The sequence below is a fragment of the Carcharodon carcharias genome, chromosome 18, assembly GCF_017639515.1.
Source record: "Carcharodon carcharias isolate sCarCar2 chromosome 18, sCarCar2.pri, whole genome shotgun sequence".
NCBI classification, from domain to species: domain Eukaryota; kingdom Metazoa; phylum Chordata; class Chondrichthyes; order Lamniformes; family Lamnidae; genus Carcharodon; species Carcharodon carcharias.
In genome coordinates this window covers 83487614-83512604 of record NC_054484.1, presented here as the reverse complement: position 1 = coordinate 83512604, position 24991 = coordinate 83487614, and the positions used below count along the sequence as shown (strand labels likewise).

Sequence of the window (24991 nt, the reverse complement as noted above, 5' to 3'; positions counted from 1 at the left end):
GCCTTTCTTCATCCCGTCTGTCCACTGCCTCCACTAGGCAAGGCTGAGGAGGATGCCCTGCACCAGTGCAGGAAATCCCCATTAGGCCAGAGCCCACCATGGTTATCAAACCACCACCACCTTTCAGAGCAATTAGGCCTCACCAACAATGCTCATATCCCATGAATGAATATAACACCATCATCTCCAATTCACACACCCATTCCATACTTCAACATATATTGCCATTCCTTCATCATCCCTGGGTTTAGACTTGTAACTCACTATCTAATAGCACTGTGGATTTACCTAAACCATAAGGACTAGAAGGTTTCAAGCAGACAGCCCATCACTGTATCACTGTCTTCTTATTGGGCATCTAGGGGTGGCCAATAAATGCTGGCATTGGGCATCTAGGGGTGGCCAATAAATGCTGGCATTGCCACATCCCAACAATGAATTGAAAGAAGCAAAATCAATAACCTGTTGAAAATGGCAATGTAGGAATTTTATGTTGTGCATGAACCACTGTGCTAAAAATCACATTCAGTGGAATATCAGCCCTCGGGTTGGAACAATGGAGGATTCTCTCTTCCTTTAGCCCCTTTCTTCCTTTGGTGCAATCAGTCCTAACTTTAAAGGCTTTTGCAAAAAACTAAATCTTTTAATCATGGCTTACCCCTTTTGTTTAAGAGTGATGATTTCAACAGTACAAGTGGCACAGTCTGCAAGTGTTTTGAATAAAAATTTATTGATGCATTACACACACATGCTGTGCATTATGACAGGAGTATTCAGCGCATCAGCAACTACACAAGCTATTGTACACAGGCAAAGGTGTTAGTGTTCAGCGAAAGTGGTACATGGCATCTTGAAATGAGATCATTTGTACAGACTCTAACGTGCATGCAAACTTCATGGTGTTGACAATCCATTGACAGAATGGATCAATTTAGTGCATTGAATCAACACGACCCGTGTGTGTGTGTATGTGTATGCCACACACAATTAGCAATAGTGTAGTAGGCATTGTCCTAATAAGCACTGAAATGCAGGTTATTCTACCCTACAGAAGCCAATAGACAGCTGTTTCGTGAGAGGTTAAGCCAGCGGTGTAGATTTGGCCACATACACATTTAGATTTCCCAAAAGAAACGCACTGCTTTTCTTGGTGATGAACAGCTGAGAATTTTTCAGTGACAGGCAACCAACCCTACAGAATTGTCTGAATACTGTGGAGAACACAGATTATCCAATAGGCCTTGAAAGTCAGTGGCACCTGGTTTGTACAGATGAGGCCTGCCTAACCAAGCCCTACATGCAAGGCACCTACACCCTGTGCTACCATTGAGGACAAAGCCAGGCATCCACTCTGCTAAAATACACATCCTCCTTTGTGCTCTGTACCTCACTTGCCAGTGTTTGCTTTACATTTGATCATTCTGTTTTCATTCACAAACTCTTATGGACTGTCTACTCTGGTTTCCTCACCCATAGTTAACTATCTACAATTATCATCAGGTAGTTTTTGCAGCAAAAAGCAAACATAAGAAAAGAACAGAGTGAAATTAGGAGCTCCCCATCATCAAAAAGGTGGGATTGTCAGTCATTCTGTGTAGATACAACCTCTACAGAGGAAATCGGGGTGAGGGACGTGAGGTACCTGATCAGCTGCTTTGGCTGAAAGTTTTGGGCCTAGGGTTGCTAACTCTGGTTGCACGTAGTCTCCTGTTGGTTGCATCACCTGACCTGTTCAGGCAAGCAGTCACTTTCCCATCTCCCACATTTTATGAAGATTAACTGCAATATTTTTCACATCCCTGTGACTTTTCTTCTGGGTTTTTCTCGCAGTTGTGTCCAGAAGATTAATCTTCTCAATTCCTGCAGATTCTAGGACAACCCCTGCAGTGTTGACAACCCAATCTGTATCTACAAATATGTTTGGTTACCTTTTAGGAATAAATTACAATTACAGGATTAACATCAAACCTACATAATTGATTATACTGTTTGGTGTATTTTAACTATACTACTATCCTCTTTGAACTTCACAGGGTGATTGTAAAGCACATAAGTACCTCAGACAGAGTGCTCGCTGCAAACTAGACCAACTGTTGTCTTCCACAGTGGCTAAGGAAACTCCTTTGCAGCACAATGCTTAATGTAACAAGAGCACGTTTAAAGGTGCCCGTTTACATTTCTTTGTATACTTGATTGTACAATTTGAAGTCAGATTTGCCTTCTTGGGAGCTCATTGCAGCTGTCAAGTCTTTTATTGCAGGCTTGTAAGTCTGATTTCTCACAAGTGGGTGGCTCAACTTTTCAAAAAAGACTTACTAGGTGGCAGGTTGCAGCAAAATATGCTTTGCTTTTGGCTAATGTAGTGCTTTCACAAGAGGCACAATATTGTGTTGTTTTAAGGACATTTGATCTTAAAGGTCTATAAATAGCAGTAAACCAAATATAATACTGCACTTAGATACTTAATACTAACTTAGCAACTGAAGATGAGAAGGGTTGTGCAAATCCATTTTACCATAGAAATTAAGAAAGGTTCTAGTTCCCGGTTATGGAAAACATTCATTTATAAAAAAAAAACTATAAGTATGGTGCAATAATGCTTTCAGAATCATAATAAAACAGTTTTAACATCCACTTCAAAATTAACATTCAGTTACCACGGAAGAATACCTGAGTTTTCTAAAACACATTTTACAATGTCCCTTAATCCATACTGTGCATTACTGCAAGAACCATTCAAACTGCAATTGAACAAACACTTCTCTGGGGAAATTCACTAAGTAGGTTTCAATATTAACGTTAAAAAAACACCAAGAAATAGGAGAAGCCAGCAAAAGCTACGTAATTATCATTGAGATTCACATCTATCTTAAAATGTGGGTAACATTTCATCTGACTGATAGAGGGATTATTAGAAATTGTTATCACAGTAAACATGAGTGAGCTTTCACTGTAGTAATTTAATTGCAGGATGAATGACGCTCAAGGCTGTTGTTCTAACTGACCACTCTGGCCAGGGACAACATTTACAGAATCATATTTGTTAAAAAAGAAAGATCTGCATTTAATACGGATGATTTGAACTGTTGCGTGAAGGATCACTGTTAGTTACTCCAACATGTCCATAAAGGCTACATGAATCTTCTTAAGGTAACGCAGTCTTCGGGATCATAGTGATGTTGGACTGATTGAAGCAAGTTTTTTGCATCCTACCTTATTGTTCAGAACTCTGGGAAAAGACAAAAGCAACTCGTTAGTTTTGAGGTTACAGTAAACATTTTTGCACCAGCATTTTATTCAAAAGATATGATCACCTTATTATGAAAAACTTGAATGAAGACATGTTCTTTCATATGCATTATTCAAAATTCAGCTCTATATGGCCAACATTAAAATTCATAGAAACACAGGACCAGCAACAGCTGAAGAAGGGTCATATGGACTCGAAACGTTAACTCTGTTTCTCTCTCCACAGATGCTGCTAGACCTGCTGAGTTTTTCCAGCATTTTCTGTTTTTATAACAGCAATAGTCCATTCAGCCCCTCAAGCATGTTGCACCATTCAATCAGGTCAGGGCTGATCTACATCTCAATCTCATTTACCCATCTTTGTTCCATAGCCCTCACAACAAAAATCTGATCAACTTTGGTCTTGAAATGTACAACTGCCCCTTCCCCAGAAGAGCAAATTGGTTCTATGACCTTCAAGCTTTTCACAGATATATCCACATCTTTATTGTACAGTAGTTATACAGGTTAGAGCCAGAGCAGTTGTGACAATCTTCAATTATGGATGGTTAATGAAGTGAGAACAAATTGTTTGTATATAATGGCCCTTTGGACATTCTGGTCCTGATCCTAGCTTCAGCCCAGCGACAAGCATAAGGGGTAGGCTGGGTGGTGAAGTCACAGCCCCTTCCTCGCCATGTACTGAAGACACGACCTTTAATGTCTGCCTTCAGATCACTGGCTTGTATCATTTTAAAACAGGCCTGTCAGCTTTCCTGACACGGCTCACACTCACCCCCCCAACATGGCTCACCCCCGCCCCTGACACTGCTCACCGCCCCCCCCACCCCTGACACTGCTCACCGCACCCCACCGCCCCTGACACTGCTCACCGCACCCCCACTCCCCGACACTGCTCGACTCCCCTCCCCGCCCCTGACACTGCTCACCACACCCCCTCCCCGACACTGCTCAATGCCCCCCACCTCCCCGACACTGCTCGACTCCCCTCCCCTCCCTGACACTGCTCACCCTCTCCCCTGAAACTGCTCACCCTCAGCCCCCCCAACACGGCTCACCACCCGCCCCTCACACTGCTCATCACCCCCACGTGGGGGTATGTGGCAATACCCTATAATATCCTTATTGCCCCTATGTGGAGGTATATGACAAAATTCTATATGAACCCAACTGGAGTTGGGGAATCAACTATCTAAACTCCTCCATCCGGAGTTGAGGAATCAACTATCTAAGCTAATTAGATTACTGGGCAGCTCCACCTGTACTAAGCAGGTTCACTTCTTTCATTAATTGCTGGTATGATTTACCTGCTGATGTTTGTATATGGGTTTCCTCAACAGATTTAGTCAGTGAAGTGATAAGAGGGTTCTCCATCGAAATGCACCGCCCTTCAATCAAGTTCTTGTTACAGTCATCCAAGCTCATCGTGTCCTGGGGTAACTTGGTGTAGGTTGAATGAACCGTCAGGTCGATGAGATCTTCAACTGCCTGGGCGTCACTCAACCCATTTTGCTCCTTCTCCAGTTCAACAACATGGCTCACCTCATTGAGTGGGGAGAACTCAGGGATAGAAATACCATCGTCCTTTGACATAGGGCTAGACACCAAAAAGAAACACTCAGAATGAAATGAGCAGCCTGCTTTTATAAGTCACCATCACCTCAAGGTTGCAGATCCCTGACATTCTTTCATTAGAGACATGTGGCTGAGTAACAGACACTGATCCTAAGTTATGGCATGGCTATACCAATGATTAACATGTTTGTATAAATTCCTTCCACCTCAGAAGTACTACAACGTTAATTTTAAATGAGTTATTGTCACCATTTGTATAGATGAGGGAATAACTCAATCTGAATGTGTTTGTGCATTCATATAACTTACAGCCTAACTTCAAGCCTATTGTGTCTGCCACACAAGTATTACACAAAGTAAACTGTGGTTTTTATCCATGCATTTTTACTTACAGGAATTAGAAAATGCTTCCATTATTGAACAGGTTTCATGACACTACAAGTCCCAAAGTACTTCAGAGGAATATTTCCAAACTGTCATTGGTGTGGCCAGGCAGGGAGATGTAGCAGCTAATTTGCACATAGCAAACTCCCACAAACAGTAATCATGACCAGGTAATCTGTTTTATGTTTAGTTCAGAGACATGTGTTGGCTGAGACACAGGAGGTTTGATGAGAATATTTTAAGCAAAGGGTTTGAATGGAGTGACTGGACGAAGTCTATTTCCTCTGGTTGTGAATCATCTATGGTGACCAAAGGCAAAGCTTTCCCCCCATCAGTAGGGAAATGCAGGGGCGGGCGTCCCTCCAATCGGCGCTCCCAATTGGAGGCGTGCCGCCACTTTTAGTGGACGGGCCTTAATTGGCGCTTAAAGCGCTGTGCACTCCCTGTGTGGGCGGAGGGGGATTCCTAAATTCGGAAGTGCACTTCGATCTCTCTGAGACTAACTGACACAGCTGACTTGGAAGTATTGAATGAACGGCATGACACTAGGAAGTTCTGAGGAACAAAGGGACCTTGGCGTGTGTGTCCATAGATCTCTGAAGGCGGAGGGGCATGTTAGTGGGGTGGTGAAAAAGGCAAATGAGACACTTGCCTTTATCAATCGAGGCATAGATTACAAAAGTAGGGAGGCCAAATTGGGATTGTATAGAATCTTGGTGAGGCCACAGCTGGAGTACTGTTTGCAGTTCTGGGTTGCTACATTATAGGAAGGATGTGATTGCACTGAAGGGGGTGCAGAGGAGATTCACCAGGATGTTGCCTGGGATGAAACATTTAAGTTATGAAGAGAGGTTGGATAGACTTGGATTGTTTTCGTTAGAGCAGAGAAGACTGAGGGGCGACCTGAACGAGGTGTACAAGATTATGAGGGACATGGACAGGGTGGAAAGGGAGCAGCTGTTCCCCTTAGTTCAAGGGTCAGTCACAAGGGGACATAAGTTCAAGGTGAGGGGCAGGAGGTTTAGGGGGGATGTGAGGAAAAACTTGTTTATCCAGAGGCTGGTGACGGTCTGGAATGCGCTGCCTGGTAGGTTGGTGGAGGCGGGTTGCCTCACATCCTTTAAAAAGTACCTGGATGAGCACTTGGCACATCATAACATTCAAGGCTATGGGCCAAGTGCTGGTAAATGGGATTAGGTAGGTAGGTCAGGTGTTTCTTATGTGTTGGTGCAGACTCGATGGGCTGAAGGGCCTCTTCTGAACTATGTGATTCTGTGAAGTGCTGCCTCAGGGAGATCGGTTCCCAAAGTAAAAAAGTTACTGCAGTGAAAATTTCATTCACCATCCATGTCCCCTCATGTGACAATGAGTTGGGACATGGACATAACTTGAAGTCAAGGTGAATGGTAATTTTTTGATTCAGCAATGCAATCTCATCCCGCCCGTGGATGAGGGTTAAAGCTTTTTCAGATGGCTGCCAGCACTCCTGACCTGCCCACCAACCCTAAGGTTGGGCGGGCAGGTTCAATAAATGAGCTTAATTGTTTTTTGAATGGCCTGAATAGGCCGTTGACAGGTTGGCGGGCGCACAGCTGACTTGGATGCATGCCCACTGAACTGACAGGGTGACATTGGGACGCATGGCCGACATCACCCCGCATCAGCGAGCAGGCCCCGCCCCCGCTTACCAACCGGGAGATGCTGGCCCAAGTGTTATCAATTAAACTGTCACTGAGAGAACGATGGCGAGAGGTTAAGGAGACAGCTCTTAGGATACGGAGCAGGGAGAGTTTCATAATGGGGAGGGATTGAAGCAGAAACCACGTGAGGGAAGAGTAGGCAAACATAAGAGGGCAGAGCAGTCGGTTTAGTATTTTATTAGTCTATCAAAGATTCCTGAATTTAAATCTCTTTGTCAAGCAGAAAGGGGAGGTGGAAGGGGCATTAAGGTGGGGGCAGCAACTTACCCCCTGTCTTCCCACCATGTCCCCATGACCTTCACCCCTTAAAAATTGGGGTGAATGGTTTAAATAGCCTCATCTTCAACAGAAAATACTTGTTAATATTTCGCTGTGAGTTACTGGTTAGTGCATGAGAACACTGCAGAAACAGGCCCCAGTCCCCCTTGTTCCTGCCAGTTAAAATTCTCTTAACGGCAGTGGGTCACACTGTAAATGTGTTTTTTTAAACAGTTGTGAAATTAGGCTCAGGTGATCCAGTATTTATAAATCTCCAAAGAATTGCTGAGATTGCTCATGCACTAATCAGTAACTCAGTGAAATATTAACAATTTGGACTTACCCACTATGTCAACTCTCTCCTCTCTCATATTCTAGGTCTCTGTTTCCAAAGGGACAATGCTGCCACTCATTTTTATGGCTACCAACCTGCATGTTCAGTGAATGATGTCTTTATAACGCTAGGTCTCTCTGTTTCTCCATATGCTGTGTCTCTTTCCAATGTAAGATGGCCACCGATACCTGTCTGTGCATGCGCACTGGTCCGCGCATGTGCAGAAATCCAATCACATCACTCCGCTGCGCCCAGCTTGCCAGAAAGCGTTATTGTTTTTGTGGCAATATTTTTTCAGTAACCTTGATATTATCTTTTCAGCATTAACTTAATGGTTATATAACTAGGGTTGCCAACACTGACTAGACCCTGGAGATTCGATCACACAACATATGCTGCAGTTTTCAAATGTTATTTTGTTTCCTTAATGCCTTGACAACTGATCTCTCACAGGGAGACTAATTAATAAATGATGTTTTGAGGTTGCGAAAGCTCAGCTTGGTCTTAACAAACTGGTCAGTGCCCAAGCACCAGATAATTGTGACATGATGTCAGTCCAGTACTGGACCACAGTAGGGGAGATGGTGGCATGGTGTTAATGCCACACAATTAGTAATCCAGACACAGGCTAATGCTCTGGGGACATTGAGTTCAAATCCCAGCAGTGAGGAGGCGGTGGTGTAGTGGTATTGTCACTGGGCTAGTAATCCAGAGACCCAGGGTAACGCTCTGGGGACCCGGGTTTGAATCCCACAATGGCAGATGGTCGAATTTGAATTCAATAGAAATTCCATGAAACCATTGTTTTTTGTTGTAAAAACCCATCTGGTTTACTAATGCCCTTTAGGGGAGGAAATCTGCTGTCCTTACCTGGTCTGGCCTGGCCCTACGTGTGACTTAAATGGCCGAGCCACTCAGTTGTAACAAGCCACTACAAGACGCGAAAAAGGAATGAAACCAGGCAGACCACCCGGCATCGACCTAGGCACCGGATACAACAACGGCAAACTCAGCCCTGTCAACCCTGCAAAGTCCTAATGGGGGCTCGTGCCAAAACTGGGAAAGCTGTCTCACAGACTAGTCAAGCAACAAAGCATTCTAATGGAATCATACCTTGGAGATAATGTCCCAGACTCCACCATCAACTGTACCACTTCGCAGGACAGACCCAGCAGAGGTGCCAGCACAGTGGTATACAGCCAGGAGGGAGTTGCCCTGGGAGTCCTCAACATCCACTCCGGACCCCATGAAGTCTCATGGCATCAGGTCAAATACGGACAAGGATGCCTCCTGCTGATTACAATGTACCGGCCTCCCTCAGCTGATGAATCAGCGCTCCTCCATGTTGAACACCACTTGGAGGAAGCACTGAGGGTGGCAGGGTGCAGAATGTATTCTGGGTGGGGCAAAATGTCCATCACTAAGAGTGTCTCAGCAGCACCACGACTGACCGAGCTGGCTGAGTCCTAAATGACAGCTGCTAGGCTGGGTCTGCAGCAGGTGGTGAGGGAACCAACAAGAATGAAAAACATACTTGACCTCATTCTCACCAATCTACAGATGCAGCTGTCCATGACAGTATCGGTAGGAGTGACCACCACACAGTCGTTGTGGAGACAAAGTCCCGCCTTCACACTGAGGATACCTTCCATTGTGTTGTGTGGCACCACCACCGTGCTAAATGGGATAGATTTCAAACAGATCGAGCAACTCGAACCCGGGCATCCATAAGGCGCTGTGGGCCATCAGCAGCAGCAGAATTGTACTCAAACACAATCTGTAACCTCATGGCCCAGCACATCCCCCACCCTACCATTACCATCAACCCAGGGGATCAAACCTGGTTCAGGAGGGCATGCCTGGAGCAGCACCAGGCATACCTAAAAATGAGACCTCAACCTGGTGAAGCTACAACACAGGATGAATTGCTTGCCAAGCGGCATAAGCAGCAAGTGATAGACAGAGCTAAGCAATCCCACAACCAACGGATCAGATCTAAGCTCTGCATTGCTGCCACATCCAGTCGTGAATGGTGGTGAACAATTAAACAACTCATTGGAGGAGGCGGCTCCACAAATATCCCCATCCTCAAAGATGGAGGAGCCCAGCATATTAGTGCAAAAGATAAGGCTGAAGCATTCGCAACAATCTTCAGCCAGAAGTGCCAAGTGGATGATCCATCTCAGCCTCCTCCAGAGGCCCCAGCATCACAGATGCCAGTCTTCAGCCAACTTGATTCACTCCACGTGAAATCAAGAAATGGCTGAAGGCACTGGATACTGTAAAGGCTATGGGCCCTGACAATATCCCGGCAATAGTACTGAAGACTTGTGCTCCAGAACTTGCCACGTCCCTAGCCAAGCTATTCCAGTACAGTGCCAACACTAGCATCTACCCGGCTATGTGGAAAATTGCCGGGGTGTCCTGTACACAAAAAAAGGACAAATCTAACCCGGCCAATTACAGCCCCATCAATCTACTCTTCATCATTAGTTAGGTAATGGAAGGGGTCATCAACAGTGCTATCAAGCGGCACTTGCTTAGCAATAAGCTGATCACTGGCGCCCAGTTTGGATCCCGCCAGGGCCACTCAGCTCTTGACCCGATTACAGCCTTAGTTCAAACATGGAGAAAAGAGCTGAACTCCCGAGGTGAGGTGAGAGTGACTGCCCTTGACATCAAGGCAGCATTTGACTGAGTGTGACATCAAGGAACCCTAGCAAAACTGAAGTCAATGGGAATCAGGGGGAAAACTCTCTGCTGGTTGGAGTCATACCTAGCACAAAGGAATATGGTTGTGGTTGTTGGAGGTCAATCATCTCAGCTCCAGGACATCACTGCAGGAATTCCTCAGGGAATTCAGCTGCTTCATCAATGACCTTCCTTCCATCATAACATCAGAAGTGAGGAGGTTCATTGATGATTGCACAATGTTCAGCACCATTCGCTATTCCTCAGATACTGAAGCAGTCCATGTCCGAATGCAGCAAGACCTGGACAATATCCAGGCTTTGATTGACAAGTGGCAAGTAAAATTTGCGCCACACAAGTGCCGGCCAATGACCATCTCAAACAAGAGAGAATCCAACCATCGCCCGTTGATGCTCAATGGCATTACCATCACTGAATCCCCCACTATCAACATCCTGGGAGTTACCATTGACCAGAAACTGAACTAGACTAGCCATATAAATACTGTGGCTACAAGAGCAGGTCGGAGGCTAGGAATCCTGCAGAGAGTAACTCACCTCCTGACTCTTCAAAGCCTGTCCACCATCTACAATGCAAAAGTCAGGAGTGTGATGGAATACTTCCCACTTGCCTGGATGAGTGCAGCTCCTACAACACTGAAGAAGCTGGACACCGTCCAGGACAAAGCAGTCCGCTTGATTGTCACCACATCCACAAACATTCACTCCCTCCACCACCAACGCACAGTAGCAGCAGTGTGTACCATCTACAAGATGCACTACAGGAATTCACCAAGGCTCCTTTGACAGCACCTTCCAAACTCACGCTCACTACCATCTAGAATGACAAGGGCAGCAGATAAATGGGAACACCACCGCCTGGAAGTTCCCCTCCAAGTCACTCACCATCCTGACTTGGAAATATATCCCCATTCCTTCACTGTCACTGGGTCAAAATCCTGGAACTCCCTAACAGCACTGTGGGTGTACCTACACCACATGGAGTGCAGTGTTTCAAGGGGGCAGCTCATCACCACCTTCTCAAGGGCAACTGGGGATGGGCAATAAATGCTGGTCCAGCCACATCTCGTGAATGAATAAAAAAAAAAGTTGATGGGCTTTGAATTCAGTAATAAATCCAGAATGTAAAGCTAGCCTCAGTACTGATGACCACAAAACTATCATCAATTGTTGTAAAAACTCATCTGGTTCACTGGTGTCCTTTAGGGAAGAAAATCTGCCATCTTTCCCCAGTCTGGCCTACATGTAACTCTAGACCTACAGCAATGTAGACTCTTAACTGTCCTCTGAAATGGCCTAGTAAGCCATTCAGTTCAAGGGCAATTAGGGATAGGCAATAAATGCTGGCCTTGCCAGCGACACCCACATCCCATGAAAGAATAAAAGAAAAAAAGTGTCTTCATGATAAGGACAGGTACCTGCTAATATTTTAAAAATATATTTGTAAGGGAGGGGGGGAGCGGTATGTTTTAAATGTACATGGATGGCGTTGTTGCCAGTGCAGGGCTTTTACTGGCCATGGTTAAATAGTGACAGACACTCAGATCAAGTTGGAAAAACTGTCTTCCTGGCTACCGGTCTAAATAAAATCTGCCTGTTTTATAAACCATGAGAAGCTGGCAACATGAAGCACCTTAACTCGCAGCATTGCTGCTGTCTCGTTTATAACTGTTTGATCAGTGTCTCTGCTCCTGGCTGCTGCCTATTCTGTCGTTCGCAATGCGTAACAGGGTAAAGGTACGAGAACTGTGCACGCACAGCACTGGTAGCAGATACATTCCTCCCAATATCCTTCAATATCTGCCCATTAAGTGTTACATCACAAGCCATTGCTTTTACTCCCAAAATGTCTCAACTCACGTTAAATTGCATCTGCTACTCACTGTGTGCTGCAGTCTTTCACAGGACTCCTCACTACTTGCTAAATACCCTATACCCTGCCTTTATTTATTTTAGAACTTCCCCCCCACCACACTTTTGGTGGGGGGACGGACAGATTACAGTGTGTGTGGGAGAGGGGCTGATTGCACTGTGTGTGGGGGAGGGGAGAGGGGCTGATTACTGTGAGTGGGGGAGGGCAGAGGGGCTGATTACAGAGTGTGGGGGAGGGGGAGAGGGACTGATTACAGTATGTGGGGGGAGGCGGAGAGGGGCAGATTACAGTGTGTGTGGGGGGAGGGGGAGAGGGACTGATAGCTGTGTGTGGGGGGAGGGGGAGAGGGACTGATTACAGTATGTGTGGGGGGAGGGGGAGAGGCTAATTACTGTGTGTGGGGGGGGAGGGGCTGATTACAGTGTGTGTGGGAGAGAGGGAGAGGGACTGATTACAGAGTGTGGAGGAGGGGGAGAGGGTCTGATAGCTGTGGGTGTGGGGAGGGGGAGAGGGTCTGATAGCTGTGTGTGGGGGGAGGGGGAGAGGGTCTGATAGCTGTGTGTGGGGGGAGGGGGAGAGGGTCTGATAGCTGTGTGTGGGGGGAGGGGAAGAGGGTCTGATAGCTGTGGGTGTGGGGAGGGGGAGAGGGTCTGATAGCTGTGTGTGGGGGGAGGGGGAGAGGGGCTGATAGCTGTGTGTGGGGGGAGGGGGAGAGGGTCTGATAGCTGTGTGTGGGGGGAGGGGGAGAGGGTCTGATAGCTGTGTGTGGGAGGAGGGGGAGAGGGGTTGATAGCTGTGTGTGGGGGGAGGGGGAGAGGGTCTGATAGCTGTGTGTGGGGGGAGGGGGAGAGGGTCTGATAGCTGTGTGTGGGGGGAGGGGGAGAGGGGCTGATAGCTGTGTGTGGGGGGAGGGGGAGAGGGTCTGATAGCTGTGTGTGGGAGGAGGGGGAGAGGGGTTGATAGCTGTGTGTGGGGGGAGGGGGAGAGGGTCTGATAGCTGTGTGTGGGGGGAGGGGGAGAGGGTCTGATAGCTGTGTGTGGGGGGAGGGGGAGAGGGTCTGATAGCTGTGTGTGGGGGGAGGGGGAGAGGGTCTGATAGCTGTGTGTGGGGGGAGGGGGAGAGGGTCTGATAGCTGTGTGTGGGGGGAGGGGGAGAGGGTCTGATAGCTGTGTGTGGGGGGAGGGGGAGAGGGTCTGATAGCTGTGTGTGGGGGGAGGGGGAGAGGGTCTGATAGCTGTGTGTGGGGGGAGGGGGAGAGGGTCTGATAGCTGTGTGTGGGGGGAGGGGGAGAGGGTCTGATAGCTGTGTGTGGGGGGAGGGGAAGAGGGTCTGATAGCTGTGTGTGGGGGGAGGGGGAGAGGGTCTGATAGCTGTGTGTGGGGGGAGGGGGAGAGGGTCTGATAGCTGTGTGTGGGGGGAGGGGGAGAGGGTCTGATAGCTGTGTGTGGGGGGAGGGGGAGAGGGTCTGATAGCTGTGTGTAGGGGGAGGGGGAGAGGGGCTGATTATGGAATGTGGAGGAGGGGGAGAGGGGTTGATAGCTGTGTGTGGGGGGAGGGGGAGAGGGTCTGATAGCTGTGTGTAGGGGGAGGGGGAGAGGGTCTGATAGCTGTGTGTAGGGGGAGGGGGAGAGGGTCTGATAGCTGTGTGTAGGGGAGGGGGAGAGGGGCTGATTATGGAATGTGGAGGAGGGGGAGAGGGGCTGATAGCTGTGGGTGTGGGGAGGGGGAGAGGGGTTGATAGCTGTGGGTGTGGGGAGGGGGAGAGGGTCTGATAGCTGTGTGTAGGGGGAGGGGGAGAGGGGCTGATTATGGAATGTGGAGGAGGGGGAGAGGGGTTGATAGCTGTGGGTGTGGGGAGGGGGAGAGGGGTTGATAGCTGTGGGTGTGGGGAGGGGGAGAGGGTCTGATTACAGTATGTGTGGGGGAGAGCGAGAGGGGCTGATTACAGAGTGTGTGGGGGAGGGGAAATGGGGCTGATAGCTGTGTGTGTGGGAGAGAGGGACAGGGGCTGACTACAGTGTATGTGGTGGAGGGGGAGAGGGGCTGATTACAGTGTGTGGGGGATAGGGGAGAGGGGCTGATTACAGTGTGTCTGTGGGAGATAGGCAGATAGGCTGATTACAGTGTGTGTGGTGGAGGGGGAGAGGGGCTGATTACAGTGTGTCTGTGGGAGATAGGCAGATAGGCTGATTACAGTGTGTGTGGTGGAGGGGGAGAGGGGCTGATTACAGTGTGTCTGTGGTAGAAGGGCTGATTATAGTGTGTGTGGCAGAGGGGAGAAGGGCTGATTGCTGTGTGTGTATGGGAGACAGGGAGAGGGGCTGATTAAAGAGTGTGTGGGGCGAGTGGGAAAAGGGCTGATAGCTGTGTGTGTGGGAGAGCTTCTGATTACAGAGTGTGTGGGGGAGGGGGAGAGGTTCTGATTACAGTGTGTGTGAGGAAGGGGGAGAGGGGCTGATAGCTGTGTGTGTGGGAGAGAGGCTGATTACAGAGTGTGTGGGGGAGGGGGAGAGGTTCTCATTACAGTGTGTGTGTTGGGTAGGTGAGAGGGGGAGGGGCTGATTACAGTGTGTTTTGTGGAGGGGGCTTCTCTGAGTCTTATATCAGTGGGGAATATGGAGAGCTCGGCTGAAATGTAAATGAGTATGTAAAATAATAACATCCTTACAAAGCACTCTATAAACACAGATTTTTATATTTATGGTGTATTACTGTATGTTAATCTATAACATGTGAACTTTAATAATTATACGCTGAAAGTCACTATTCTGCTTTACTCAATCTCTGATGATAGACTGTCCACCAATATCCATTACAAGCCTACCGACTCCCACAGCTACCTCGACTACAGCTCCTCACACCCCGCTTCCTGTAAGGACTCCATTCCATTCTCTCAGTTCCTTCGCCTCCGTCGCATCTGTTCTGATGATGCTACCTTCAAAAACAGTTCCTTTGACATGTCCTCCTTCTTCCTTAACCGAGGTTTTCCACCCACGGTCGTTGACAGGGCCCTCAACCGTGTCCGGCCCATCCCCCGCGCATCCGCCCTCACGCCTTCTCCTCCCTGCCAGAAACATGATAGGGTCCCCCTTGTCCTCACTTATCACCCCACCAGCCTCCGCATTCAAAGGATCATCCTCTGGCTTGCTGCATTGTTCCAGTGAAGCCCAACACAAACTGGAGGAACAGCACCTCATCTTCTGACTCGGTACTTTACAACCTTCCGGACTGAATACTGAATTCAACAACTTTAGGTCTTGAACTCCCTCCTCCATCCCCACCCCCTTCCTGTTTCTTCCCCCTTCCTTTTGTTTTTTCCAATAAATTATATAGATTTTTCTTTTCCCACCTATTTCCATTATTTTTAAATCTTTTATGCCCCCCCACCCCCACTAGAGCTATACCTTGAGTGCCCTACCATCCATTCTTAATTAGCACATTCGTTTAGATAATATCACCAACTTCGACACCTCTGTGTTCTTTTGTCTGACATCTTTTGATTATCTGCTCCTATCACTGCTTCCTTGACCCTACAAACACACCACCCCCTCCACTTCTCTCCCCCAACCCAACACACCCCCCTCCTTAAACCAGCTTATATTTCACCCCTCTCCTTGGATTCACCCAGTTCTGCTGAAGGGTCATGAGGACTCGAAACGTCAACTCTTTTCTTCTCCGCCGATGCTGCCAGACCTGCTGAGTTTTTCCAGGTAATTCTGTTTTTATTCTGCTTTACTGCTGTTTTACATTTGCTGGGATGGGGTAAATGTTTCAGGTGTTAAAATGGGGTCATGTTGAAAAACAGTTTGGAAAACACTTCTCCACCTCATCAGTATACATGATCTTTCCTCAAAAACAGAAAATGCTGGAAAAACTCAGCAGGTCAGACAGCATCTCTGGAGAGAGAAACAGAGTTAATGTTTCCAGTCTGTAAAGAGTCATACGGACTTGAAACATAAACTCTGTTTCTCTCTCCACAGATGCTGCCAGACCTACTGAGCTTTTCCAGCATTTTCTGTTTTTATTTCAGATTTCCAGCATCCGCAGTATTTTACTTTTATCTAAGCTGCCTTTCCTGGTCGGCAGCTCTGCCCCTTTACCAATCAATTCATCAGAGAATTGAGGATGCCTCTGAGTCATGAGGTTGTGGGTTCAAGTCCCACTCTCGAGGCTTGACCACAAAATCCCCTCTAATTCCTAGTTCAGTACTTCAAAGAGCAGGGGGAGTTCTCGCCTGTGATCTGGCCAACAATTAACCTTCAACAAACATGACTAAAGCAGATAATCCAGCCACTGCCACATTGTTGCTTATGGGATCTTGTTGTGTCCAAATGCCTCTGCCACATTCCCCATCTTACAGTGACTTCACTTTCAAAATACTTTATTAATTTTAAAGTGTTTGGGAACATAATGCCCTTCTATAAATGTAAGTTATTTATATATCTGAAAATATTTAATCAGTTTCCACATGAACGATGAGAATACCCACAAACATCTCTCTCGACCCCTCCACTGTCTCCAATCAGACTGCTTGTCCAATATCCAGTACTGAATGAACAGAACGTTCCTCCAATTAAATATTGTTTATTTTTTCATTGGATGTGGGTACCACTGGCAAGGCCAGCATTTGTTGCCCAACCCTAATTGTCCTTGAACTGAGTGGCTTGCTGGGACATTTTCAGAGGGCAGTTACGAGTCAACTACATTGCCATGGATCTGGAGTTACATATAGGCCAGACCAGGTAAGGATGGCAGATTTCCTTCTCTAAAGGGCCTCAGTGAACCTGATGGGTTTTTACAACAATTGATGATAGTTGTCATGGTCACTATTACTGACACTAGCTATATATTCCAGACTTTTATTAAGTAAATTTAAATTTCACCAGCTGCTGATATGGGATTTGAACCCAGTGTCCCCAGAGCATTAGCCTGGGCCTCTGGGTTACTAGTTCAGTGACATTGCAGTAATATTACATTACATTACTGGATGCTGGAAGGTGAGATTAGAATAGGCGGCTAGTTTTTCAGCCGGTGCAGACAAGATGGTCTGAATGGCTTCTTTCGGTGCCATAACTTTTCTATGGCTTCAATGTTTCATTATCCCTATGCCACTGTTTCTGTGAAGATTGAAGCCATTGTCTTTGGGCCTCACCAGCAACTCCATCCCTCTCCCTGTCTAAGGCTGAACCACATTGTTTGTAGCCTTGGTGTCCCAACGTTGACTCCAAGTTGAGCTTTCAACCATATACTCTCACCATTGCTAAGACCCTTCTTTCCATCTCCATAACATTCGACCTTTCCTATCTCATTTCATCTGCGTTGAATCCCTCAGCCACCCCTTTGTTACCTCTAGACTTGTCTATTCAAATGCACTCCTGGTTGGTCTCCCACATTCTACCCTCCATAATTCGGAGGTCACCCAAATTCTGCTGCATATCCTGACTCGTACCCAATGTCACCCACCCATCACCCCTGTGCTCGCTGTCCTACACTGTCTACCCATTAAACAATACTTTGATTTTAAAACTCTGACCCTTGTTTTCAAATCCCCCCCTGGTCTTGCTTTCCATATATCTGACTTCCGTCAGCCCCATAACCCTCTGAGATATCCGTGTTCAATTCTGGCCTCTTGATTCCGATTTTAATCACTCCACCACTGGGGGCCATGCCTTCAGTCGCCTGAGAATTCCCTCCTAAACCTCTCCACCTCTCTATGTTCCTTTAAGGCCCTCCTTAAAAACAACCTTTTTGACCAAGCTTTTGGTCATCTGCCCTATCTCATTATGTGGCTCGGTGTTTAATAATGCTCCTGTGAAACGCCTTGGGATGTTTGATTACATGAAAGGCTCTAGATAAATGCAAGTTGTTTGTTGTTTGCTACTGCTAACTGGAACACTCCCAAACACTGTCAGGACATATGTCACAGTCTTCTGTAACAATCCAGCTCTTATTGTCTGCTGAATGGTGCCGTCCCTAATATAAAACACATACATCACGGCGATCTGTTTTATACATTATTTTGGTGTCGATATTTAGATAGGGATTAGCAGAGACCTTTGCCCTCACCAATATGTAGCTCCTGATGGTAAGGCTTGTGCTAAAATGGAACAATAGCCTGAAATGTGTCGGCCACCTAGCTGTTCAGTTTTATGCTGGAGATTCTCTTAAAACCCACAGGCAAACCATGTTGAACAACCTAAGACTAGAACAGTGTAATGAGAAAACAGCTCAAATCTTAACTTCAATACAAGCCAGATAATCCACAACCCAAGTTCTGCCATGCTTGTTACATGCCTTTCACACCACCCGTATTTGATATTGGCCCATTTTCAGTCTCAAACATATTCGCCATCATCTTGAGTTCAGTTCATCTTCTGCTCTTTGGGGGAAGACTTTCCCCTTGTCGGGCAGGCGCAACAGGCGGGCCAGAGAGTGGCAACACTGCCCTGCCCGCGATTGGGCACCGAGTGCAATTTCATGCTGGCTGCCCATTAATCAGCGCTGCCTGGGCGGGGGGGAGGGCAAGCGCAGAAGTCAGTGCCTGTGGTCACTGAAAGCTCACTGGAGGCACAGAGCGGCCTCAGGGAGCTGAAGATTTATCACATTAAAAATAAAGATTTTAAAATTAAGGTAAACATGCCTCCTCTGTCACATGAGCAGGGACGTGTTAGAAATGAGATTTAAACATTGTTACTTTATTTTTAAATAACACCAGAAACCCGTGGTTGAGGCTTCCTCAAAAATCCAAAGGCCGCTTGAGGGAAAAATTCAATTTAATCAATTAATTAACGGGTTTAACAGCCCTGTTAATTGTCGGCGGGCAGACTGCTGATTCCCGCATACACCCATGACCAAAACATCGCACAACTGTGCAATAATGTCGGGACACTCGCCCAACGTCATCGCACACTATTTCACGCTCATGCATGTTGGGTGCACACCCGCACGCCGAGCTGAAAATTCAGCCCAATCTCCGTGACCTTGCCCATCTCCACCCCACCTCAGCCCACCTGCTGCTGAAATTCTCATCCATTACCTCAGACTCCATTATTCCAATGCATCCCATAAACCTGGCTGCCTCTGAAACTCTGCATCCCGTATCCTAAATCACATCAAGTCATATTCACCCAGCACTCCTGTACTCACTGACCTCAATCCCAGTATGGCGTACCTCAAATTGAAATTTCTCATCCTCATGTTCAAGTTCCTCCATGGCCTCATCCCCCCCTATCTTAATAACATCCTCCAGCTTTACAACCATCTGAGAACTCTGTGCTCCTCTGGCTTAGGCCTCATGTGTGTCCCCTACTTCCCTTGCTCCACTGTTGGAGCTGTATGTTCTGCTGCCACAGCCCTAAGCTCTGGAATTCCCTTCTTCAACCTTTCCCACCTCTATTTCTCACTCCTCCTTTGGCTCTCCTACAAATCTACCTCATTCACCAAGCTATCAATCATCACCTGCCCCAATATCTCCTGGGTTTTGGTCAGGTGCCAATTTTAGTCTGATAATACTCCACAGGATGTTTTACTAAATAAAAGGCATGTTGTTGTTGCATGTTCTGCTGCCCCAGGTTAAGCTGCTTTGTTGCACTGAGTTCTGTGGTAAGGTATTGAGCATAATTCAGTAGGTCTTATTAAGGTATCTGTAGTCTTAGGTAGTTCAACAGTAAGTATTTATTAATGACTATAAGCTATAAACATAGGTACAGTAAAGGTTCAAGCTAGGAGCTGTCTCCATGCTTGCTTCTACACAGGGCTCTGTCCAATGCTACAATGACCTCTAGGTGTGGGTCATGCACTCTCTTACATCACTGTGTGGGCAGTACTGTACTCAGTCCCACGTTAACTCCATGTGCCAGATCTTTATACTACAAGTTCATGGCAAGAAATTGCAAAATTTAAATATTTTGTTTAGCAACTCACATGGAATAAAATTATTCTTATTCCAGCCCCAAATCTTTTTGGGCAATCAAACATTCAATAAATTCACTTGCTTTTGGTCAGGCTTTACTTAAAAGCCTAGAACTTCTGTTTCAATTGGAGTTCCCAATCAACAGATCCTGTGGAGTTTAATGTTTTGTGCTGCACTGGACACTTGGAACAGCACTGGGCTTTACATACGAATATAAAAAATAGGAGCAGGATTAGGCCATTTGGCCCCTTGAGCCTGCTCTGCCATTCAATAAGATCATGGCTAATGTGTTTGTGTTTCCAGTTCTATATTCCCATCTACCCCTGATGACTTTTGATTCCCTTGCCTAACAAGAATCTATTCCCTCTGCCTTAAAAATATTCAATGACCACCTCCACTGCCTTCTGAGGCAGAGAATTCCAAGGTCGCACAACCATCTGAGAGAAAAAGTTTCTCCTCATCTCTGTTCTTTAAGGGTGACTCCTAATTTTAAAAGAGTGCCCCTTAGTTCTGGACTCACCCACAAGAGGAAACATCCTTTCCACGTCCACCTTGGCAAGACCATTCAGGATCTCATATAATTCAATCAATTCATCCCTCACACTTCTAAACTCCAGTGGAAACAAGCCCAGCCCGTCCACCTTTCCTCATAAGACAACCCTGTTCTTTGACACTGTATTTTAGGATGCGAGAAGGAATTTGCAATGGGCAATGTATATTTTTCAGAGTAAATAAGTGAAAACCACAATATAAATCACCAGGGTATTGGTCAATAATCTCCAGGATTACTCAGAATAAAATTCAGGTCTGATACCATTTGTTCTGCTGTTTTGGTCACAATTTTACAATAGTTCCTTTCTGGATGTACAGAAACGCACTGACAATCCAGCCTACCTCACATCCATAGACTGCAGCTCATCTGTCGATTCGTCCGCACTATTAGGCTGCTCGTCCACAATATCCGCTTGCTCGGTTCCAGTGACTGCCTCCAGCTCGGGCACAGTCTCAGCCGGGGCTACCGGAGAGTGAGCTTCCTCCTGCTGCTTGTCCTCCAAACTGACCAATGCTTTGCTGACCTCCACTGGAATGCAACAGATCTGAATTTAGACACTGGCCCTCAGCTAGCTTTACTCATTGCTCTGCAAGGCAGGGTTATTTAATGACACAACGGCTGCACAGAAGAACATAAGAAATAGGAGGAGTAGGCCATTCAGCCCTTCAAGCCTGCTCCTCCATTCAATGAAATCATGGCTGATCTTTTACTTCAACACCATTTTCATGCACCATCCCGTCTCCTTACACATTAAGGTTCTCACATTGAACCAAGCAAAGAAAGATCCAAGTATTATCATTTTATAACTGATGGCTACACATTAACTGTAAAGGGCATCTGCAAACCAGAAAACTCCCAGAAAAATAATGATGCAGCCATTCGAGGGAGCTGAATTAAGCTTCAGAGGTACAATTTCACTCCTGCAGTAGGAGGACACGTCAGGAACTGGGCATGGTGATCAGTCCATCTCTTAATCATCTGATTTAACCGGTGAAGAAGCGTGTAGGCTACGATCATACCCCAGATTCGGAGGTGCATGAAGCTCTGGATCAGGAGTACTTCCCCTCCAAAGAAAGGCAGGGAAGCCCATTATTTCCGACCAATGTGTGGGAGCCATCAGTCCGAGTACCTGGGCTCAAACACCACTGGGACAGCTAGTTCACCAGAAGTAGTGTCCACTGTAAGCCAATGTATTATTTACTTTCTTTTAATGTACTAATCGCTTCTTAACCATGAAACTGTTTGTTTATTTATTTCATATTAATGAATGTAGACTAGGCGCTTGGTGGCCCTGTGAGTGCAGAGTTTGTCTCCTGTTGGTAACATGGAACATCAAAGAGAAGCAGTACCCTGACTGAAGACACACGAGGAACTTTGTGGGTGCATTGACAGGATGGGTAATTTAGTCAAGACACAACTTGCCAGAATTGACAAGGTCTGCAAAATGAATTAATCTGTGCAGGAGAATTGGCCTTGACTGTGAGAAACATAGACCCATTTTGTGGTTGTTAGAGGTAGTGAAGATGTCTGTCTGTATTGGCTTGGGGATTGATAACAGAGTAAGAGATAACAAAGCAGAGCCAGGCTGGCTCTATTCCTTCAAGCATGGCCTTGTGAGAGGCCCAGGACATATAGACAAGGGAAGAGACACTGATGTAATTGAAAACAAATTAAATGGACCAAAAACAGGTCTTATATGGCATAAGGTCAGAGCCAAAAACAGTATAAAGACAGAGCACACAAAGACATGATTAATACACAAGATAAGATTACACGGAGTTAGGAATAATATATTAGCTTGGATAGAGGATTAGCTAACTAACAGAAAGGAGAGAGTCAGAATAAATGGGTCTTTTTCTAGATGGCAAGCTGTAACTAGTGGGATGCCACAGGATTCGGTCCTTGTGCCCCAACTATTTACAATCTATATTAATGATTTGGATTCAGGGATAGAAGGTACTATAGCTAAATTTGCAGATGACACAAAATTAGGTTGGAAAGTAAGTTGCAATGAAGAAATAAGAAATTTCTGAATAGATTTGGACAGGTTAGGTGAATGGGCCAAAATGTGGCAGATGGAGTTTAATGTAGATAAGTGTGAGGTTATCCATTTTGGTCGGAAGAATAAAAAGGGGACTTATTATTTAAATGGAGAGAAACTTCAGCATGCTGCAGAGCAGAGGGATCTGGGTGTCCTCGTGCATGAATTGCTGAAAGCTAGTATACAGGTACAGGGTAATAAGGAAGGCAAATGGAATTTTGGCTTTATTGCTAAAGGATTAGAGTATAAAAATAGGGAAGTGTTGTTGCAACTATACAAGGCATTGGTGAGACCGCACCTGGAGTACTGTGCACAGTTTTGGTCCCCTTACTTGAGGAAGGATGTAGTTGCACTGGAGGCGGTTCAGAGGAGGTTCACTAGATTGATTCCAGAGAAGAATGAGGAGAGATTGAACAGTTTAGGCCTATACTCACTAGAGTTTAGAAGGATGAGAGGAGATTTAATTGAGGTATATAAGATGCTAAAGGGGATAGACAAAGTAGACATGGAGCAATGTTTCCCCTTGTGGGGCATTCTAGAACGACAGGCCATAGTTTTAGGCTAAGGGGCAGTAGACTTAAATCAGAGATGAGGAGGAATTACTTTTCTCAATGGGTTGTGAAACTGTGGAATTCACTACCTCAAAGTGCAGTGGATGCCGGGATGCTGAATAAATTTAAGGAGGAGATAGACAGATTTTTAATTAGTAATGGGTTGAAAGATTATGGGGAGAGGGAGGGAAATTGGAGTTGAGGCCGAAATGAGATCAGCCATGATAGTAATGAATGGCGGGGGAGGCTCGAGGGGCTGAATTACCTAGTCCTGCTCCTAGTTCTTATGATTGCTGCAGTGGATTACAGTGATTTGGTCAGCCACTCTGAATTTGCACACGGAGACCTCATCGCCGGATTGAGCACCAAGGTGAACTTTGGCTCGCAGGGGGTTACTAAGTAACCAGAATTATGAGTATGTACTATTGCCTAGTGGTATTAATAAAGGTGTACCACATTTAGTGGATCAGTGTCCAAGTGTCCAAGTTGTTGTGCCTTTGATGCCAAGTAGAGGCAAGAATGTTTTAGACCAGGTAGAGGGTCTTAGCTGTGCCCACATGACAATACAGATAGTCACATGATGCTGAATTGTCTTGTAATATTGCTGTCCAGGGGTAAGACAGCTACTATCAGCAAATAGTTTATTAATTCATTCTCAGGATGTGGGCATCGCTGACAAAGCAGGCATTTATTGTTGGTGAGGGTGGTGGGTCTCCTTCATGAACCACAGTGAGGGTTTGACACAGCTGTGCGTCTCACTGGGCCATTTCAGAGTTAAGAGTAAACTGTGTTGGTGTGTAAGTGGAGTCACATGTAGGCCAAACTGGGTAAACTTGGCAGTTTCTCTTCACCAAAGCACACTAATGAACCAGTTGGGATGCAAAGAGTTTGTAAACATTTGGGATCTCTAAGCTTTGGTTTCTGATACTCCAGGCCTTCTGTCCAAGACACATTACATTCCAACACTTTCTCAGTTTGGTTTCTTGGACAAATGCTCCAATACTACAGTGATACTGCAAGTGATTTGGAAAAAGTTGTTCCCATAAAGATTCATCAATAAATTGGCAGAGTTGTTTTATATGATAGGATGCACAATCTCTGGGTTGAGGTAGTCAAGCTATTGAGCCAACGGCAAGAACATGAATGAAGCTGTGCACTGGCTTCAGAATCAGGATCTGAGTGCTAATGCGGACTGCAAGAATGAATCCTCACTCTGTCGTTGCAGCTAGTTTGAGACTGAAGTACCTCTCAGTTCACTTAGCGTGGTGTATTTGCACCCTGTGTAACCAGGGTGATTATCAGCAGAAATGGACATGGAAAGAAGCTAATGAAATATTAATCAGAACTCCAACACCATAACACGTTGCTTGCTGCTTATTTGTTCTCTGATTTTGTAAAGGGCAAATAATACATACCAAAAAGCATTTCTATAATCCTGGGGCTGAATTTTCCCCTCCATTGGGGGGATGGTGGGGAGGTGGGGGCGGTTTTGCAGGGGCGGGCAAGGGCGGGGGTGAACCCAATCTGCTGCCATTTTAGGTGGGCCAATTAAGGCGCAGCACGACTCTCGCCCAGAAGCGCTGAGTACTCCCTGTGCGGGTGGTGTTGGCGGGGGGGGGGGGGGCAATCCCTGAGTTGTTCCCTGTGCTCGTTCGCGCATGCGCACAAAGGAGTGCAGAGATCTCCCTAAGGCATGGAGGTGCCTCAGGGAGATCAGCTTGACATGTGTAAATTTAAATAAAGGGAAATAAAAACTTTTAAAACATATCCCCTCTTGTGACACAGTCACATAAGCTAGGACATGTGAAAGAATTATTTTTAAAACTTTTATTGACTTTTAAAACACTTC

General features: G+C 46.2%; 1 protein-coding gene across 1 annotated transcript in view; it reads right to left on the bottom strand.

Moving 5' to 3' along the window:
- Positions 1-713: 713 nt before the first annotated feature.
- The window catches only part of LOC121290470 (MAP7 domain-containing protein 2-like), a 103662-nt gene continuing 79384 nt past the window's right edge, over positions 714-24991 (bottom strand). The window contains exons 10-12 of the mRNA XM_041210909.1: positions 20892-21078; positions 4557-4846; positions 714-3229 (exon numbers count right to left, since the gene is read on the bottom strand). Coding sequence (XP_041066843.1) covers positions 3222-3229; positions 4557-4846; positions 20892-21078 — 485 coding nt within the window. The 3' untranslated portion in view covers positions 714-3221. The remainder of the gene's footprint in view (positions 3230-4556; positions 4847-20891; positions 21079-24991) is intronic.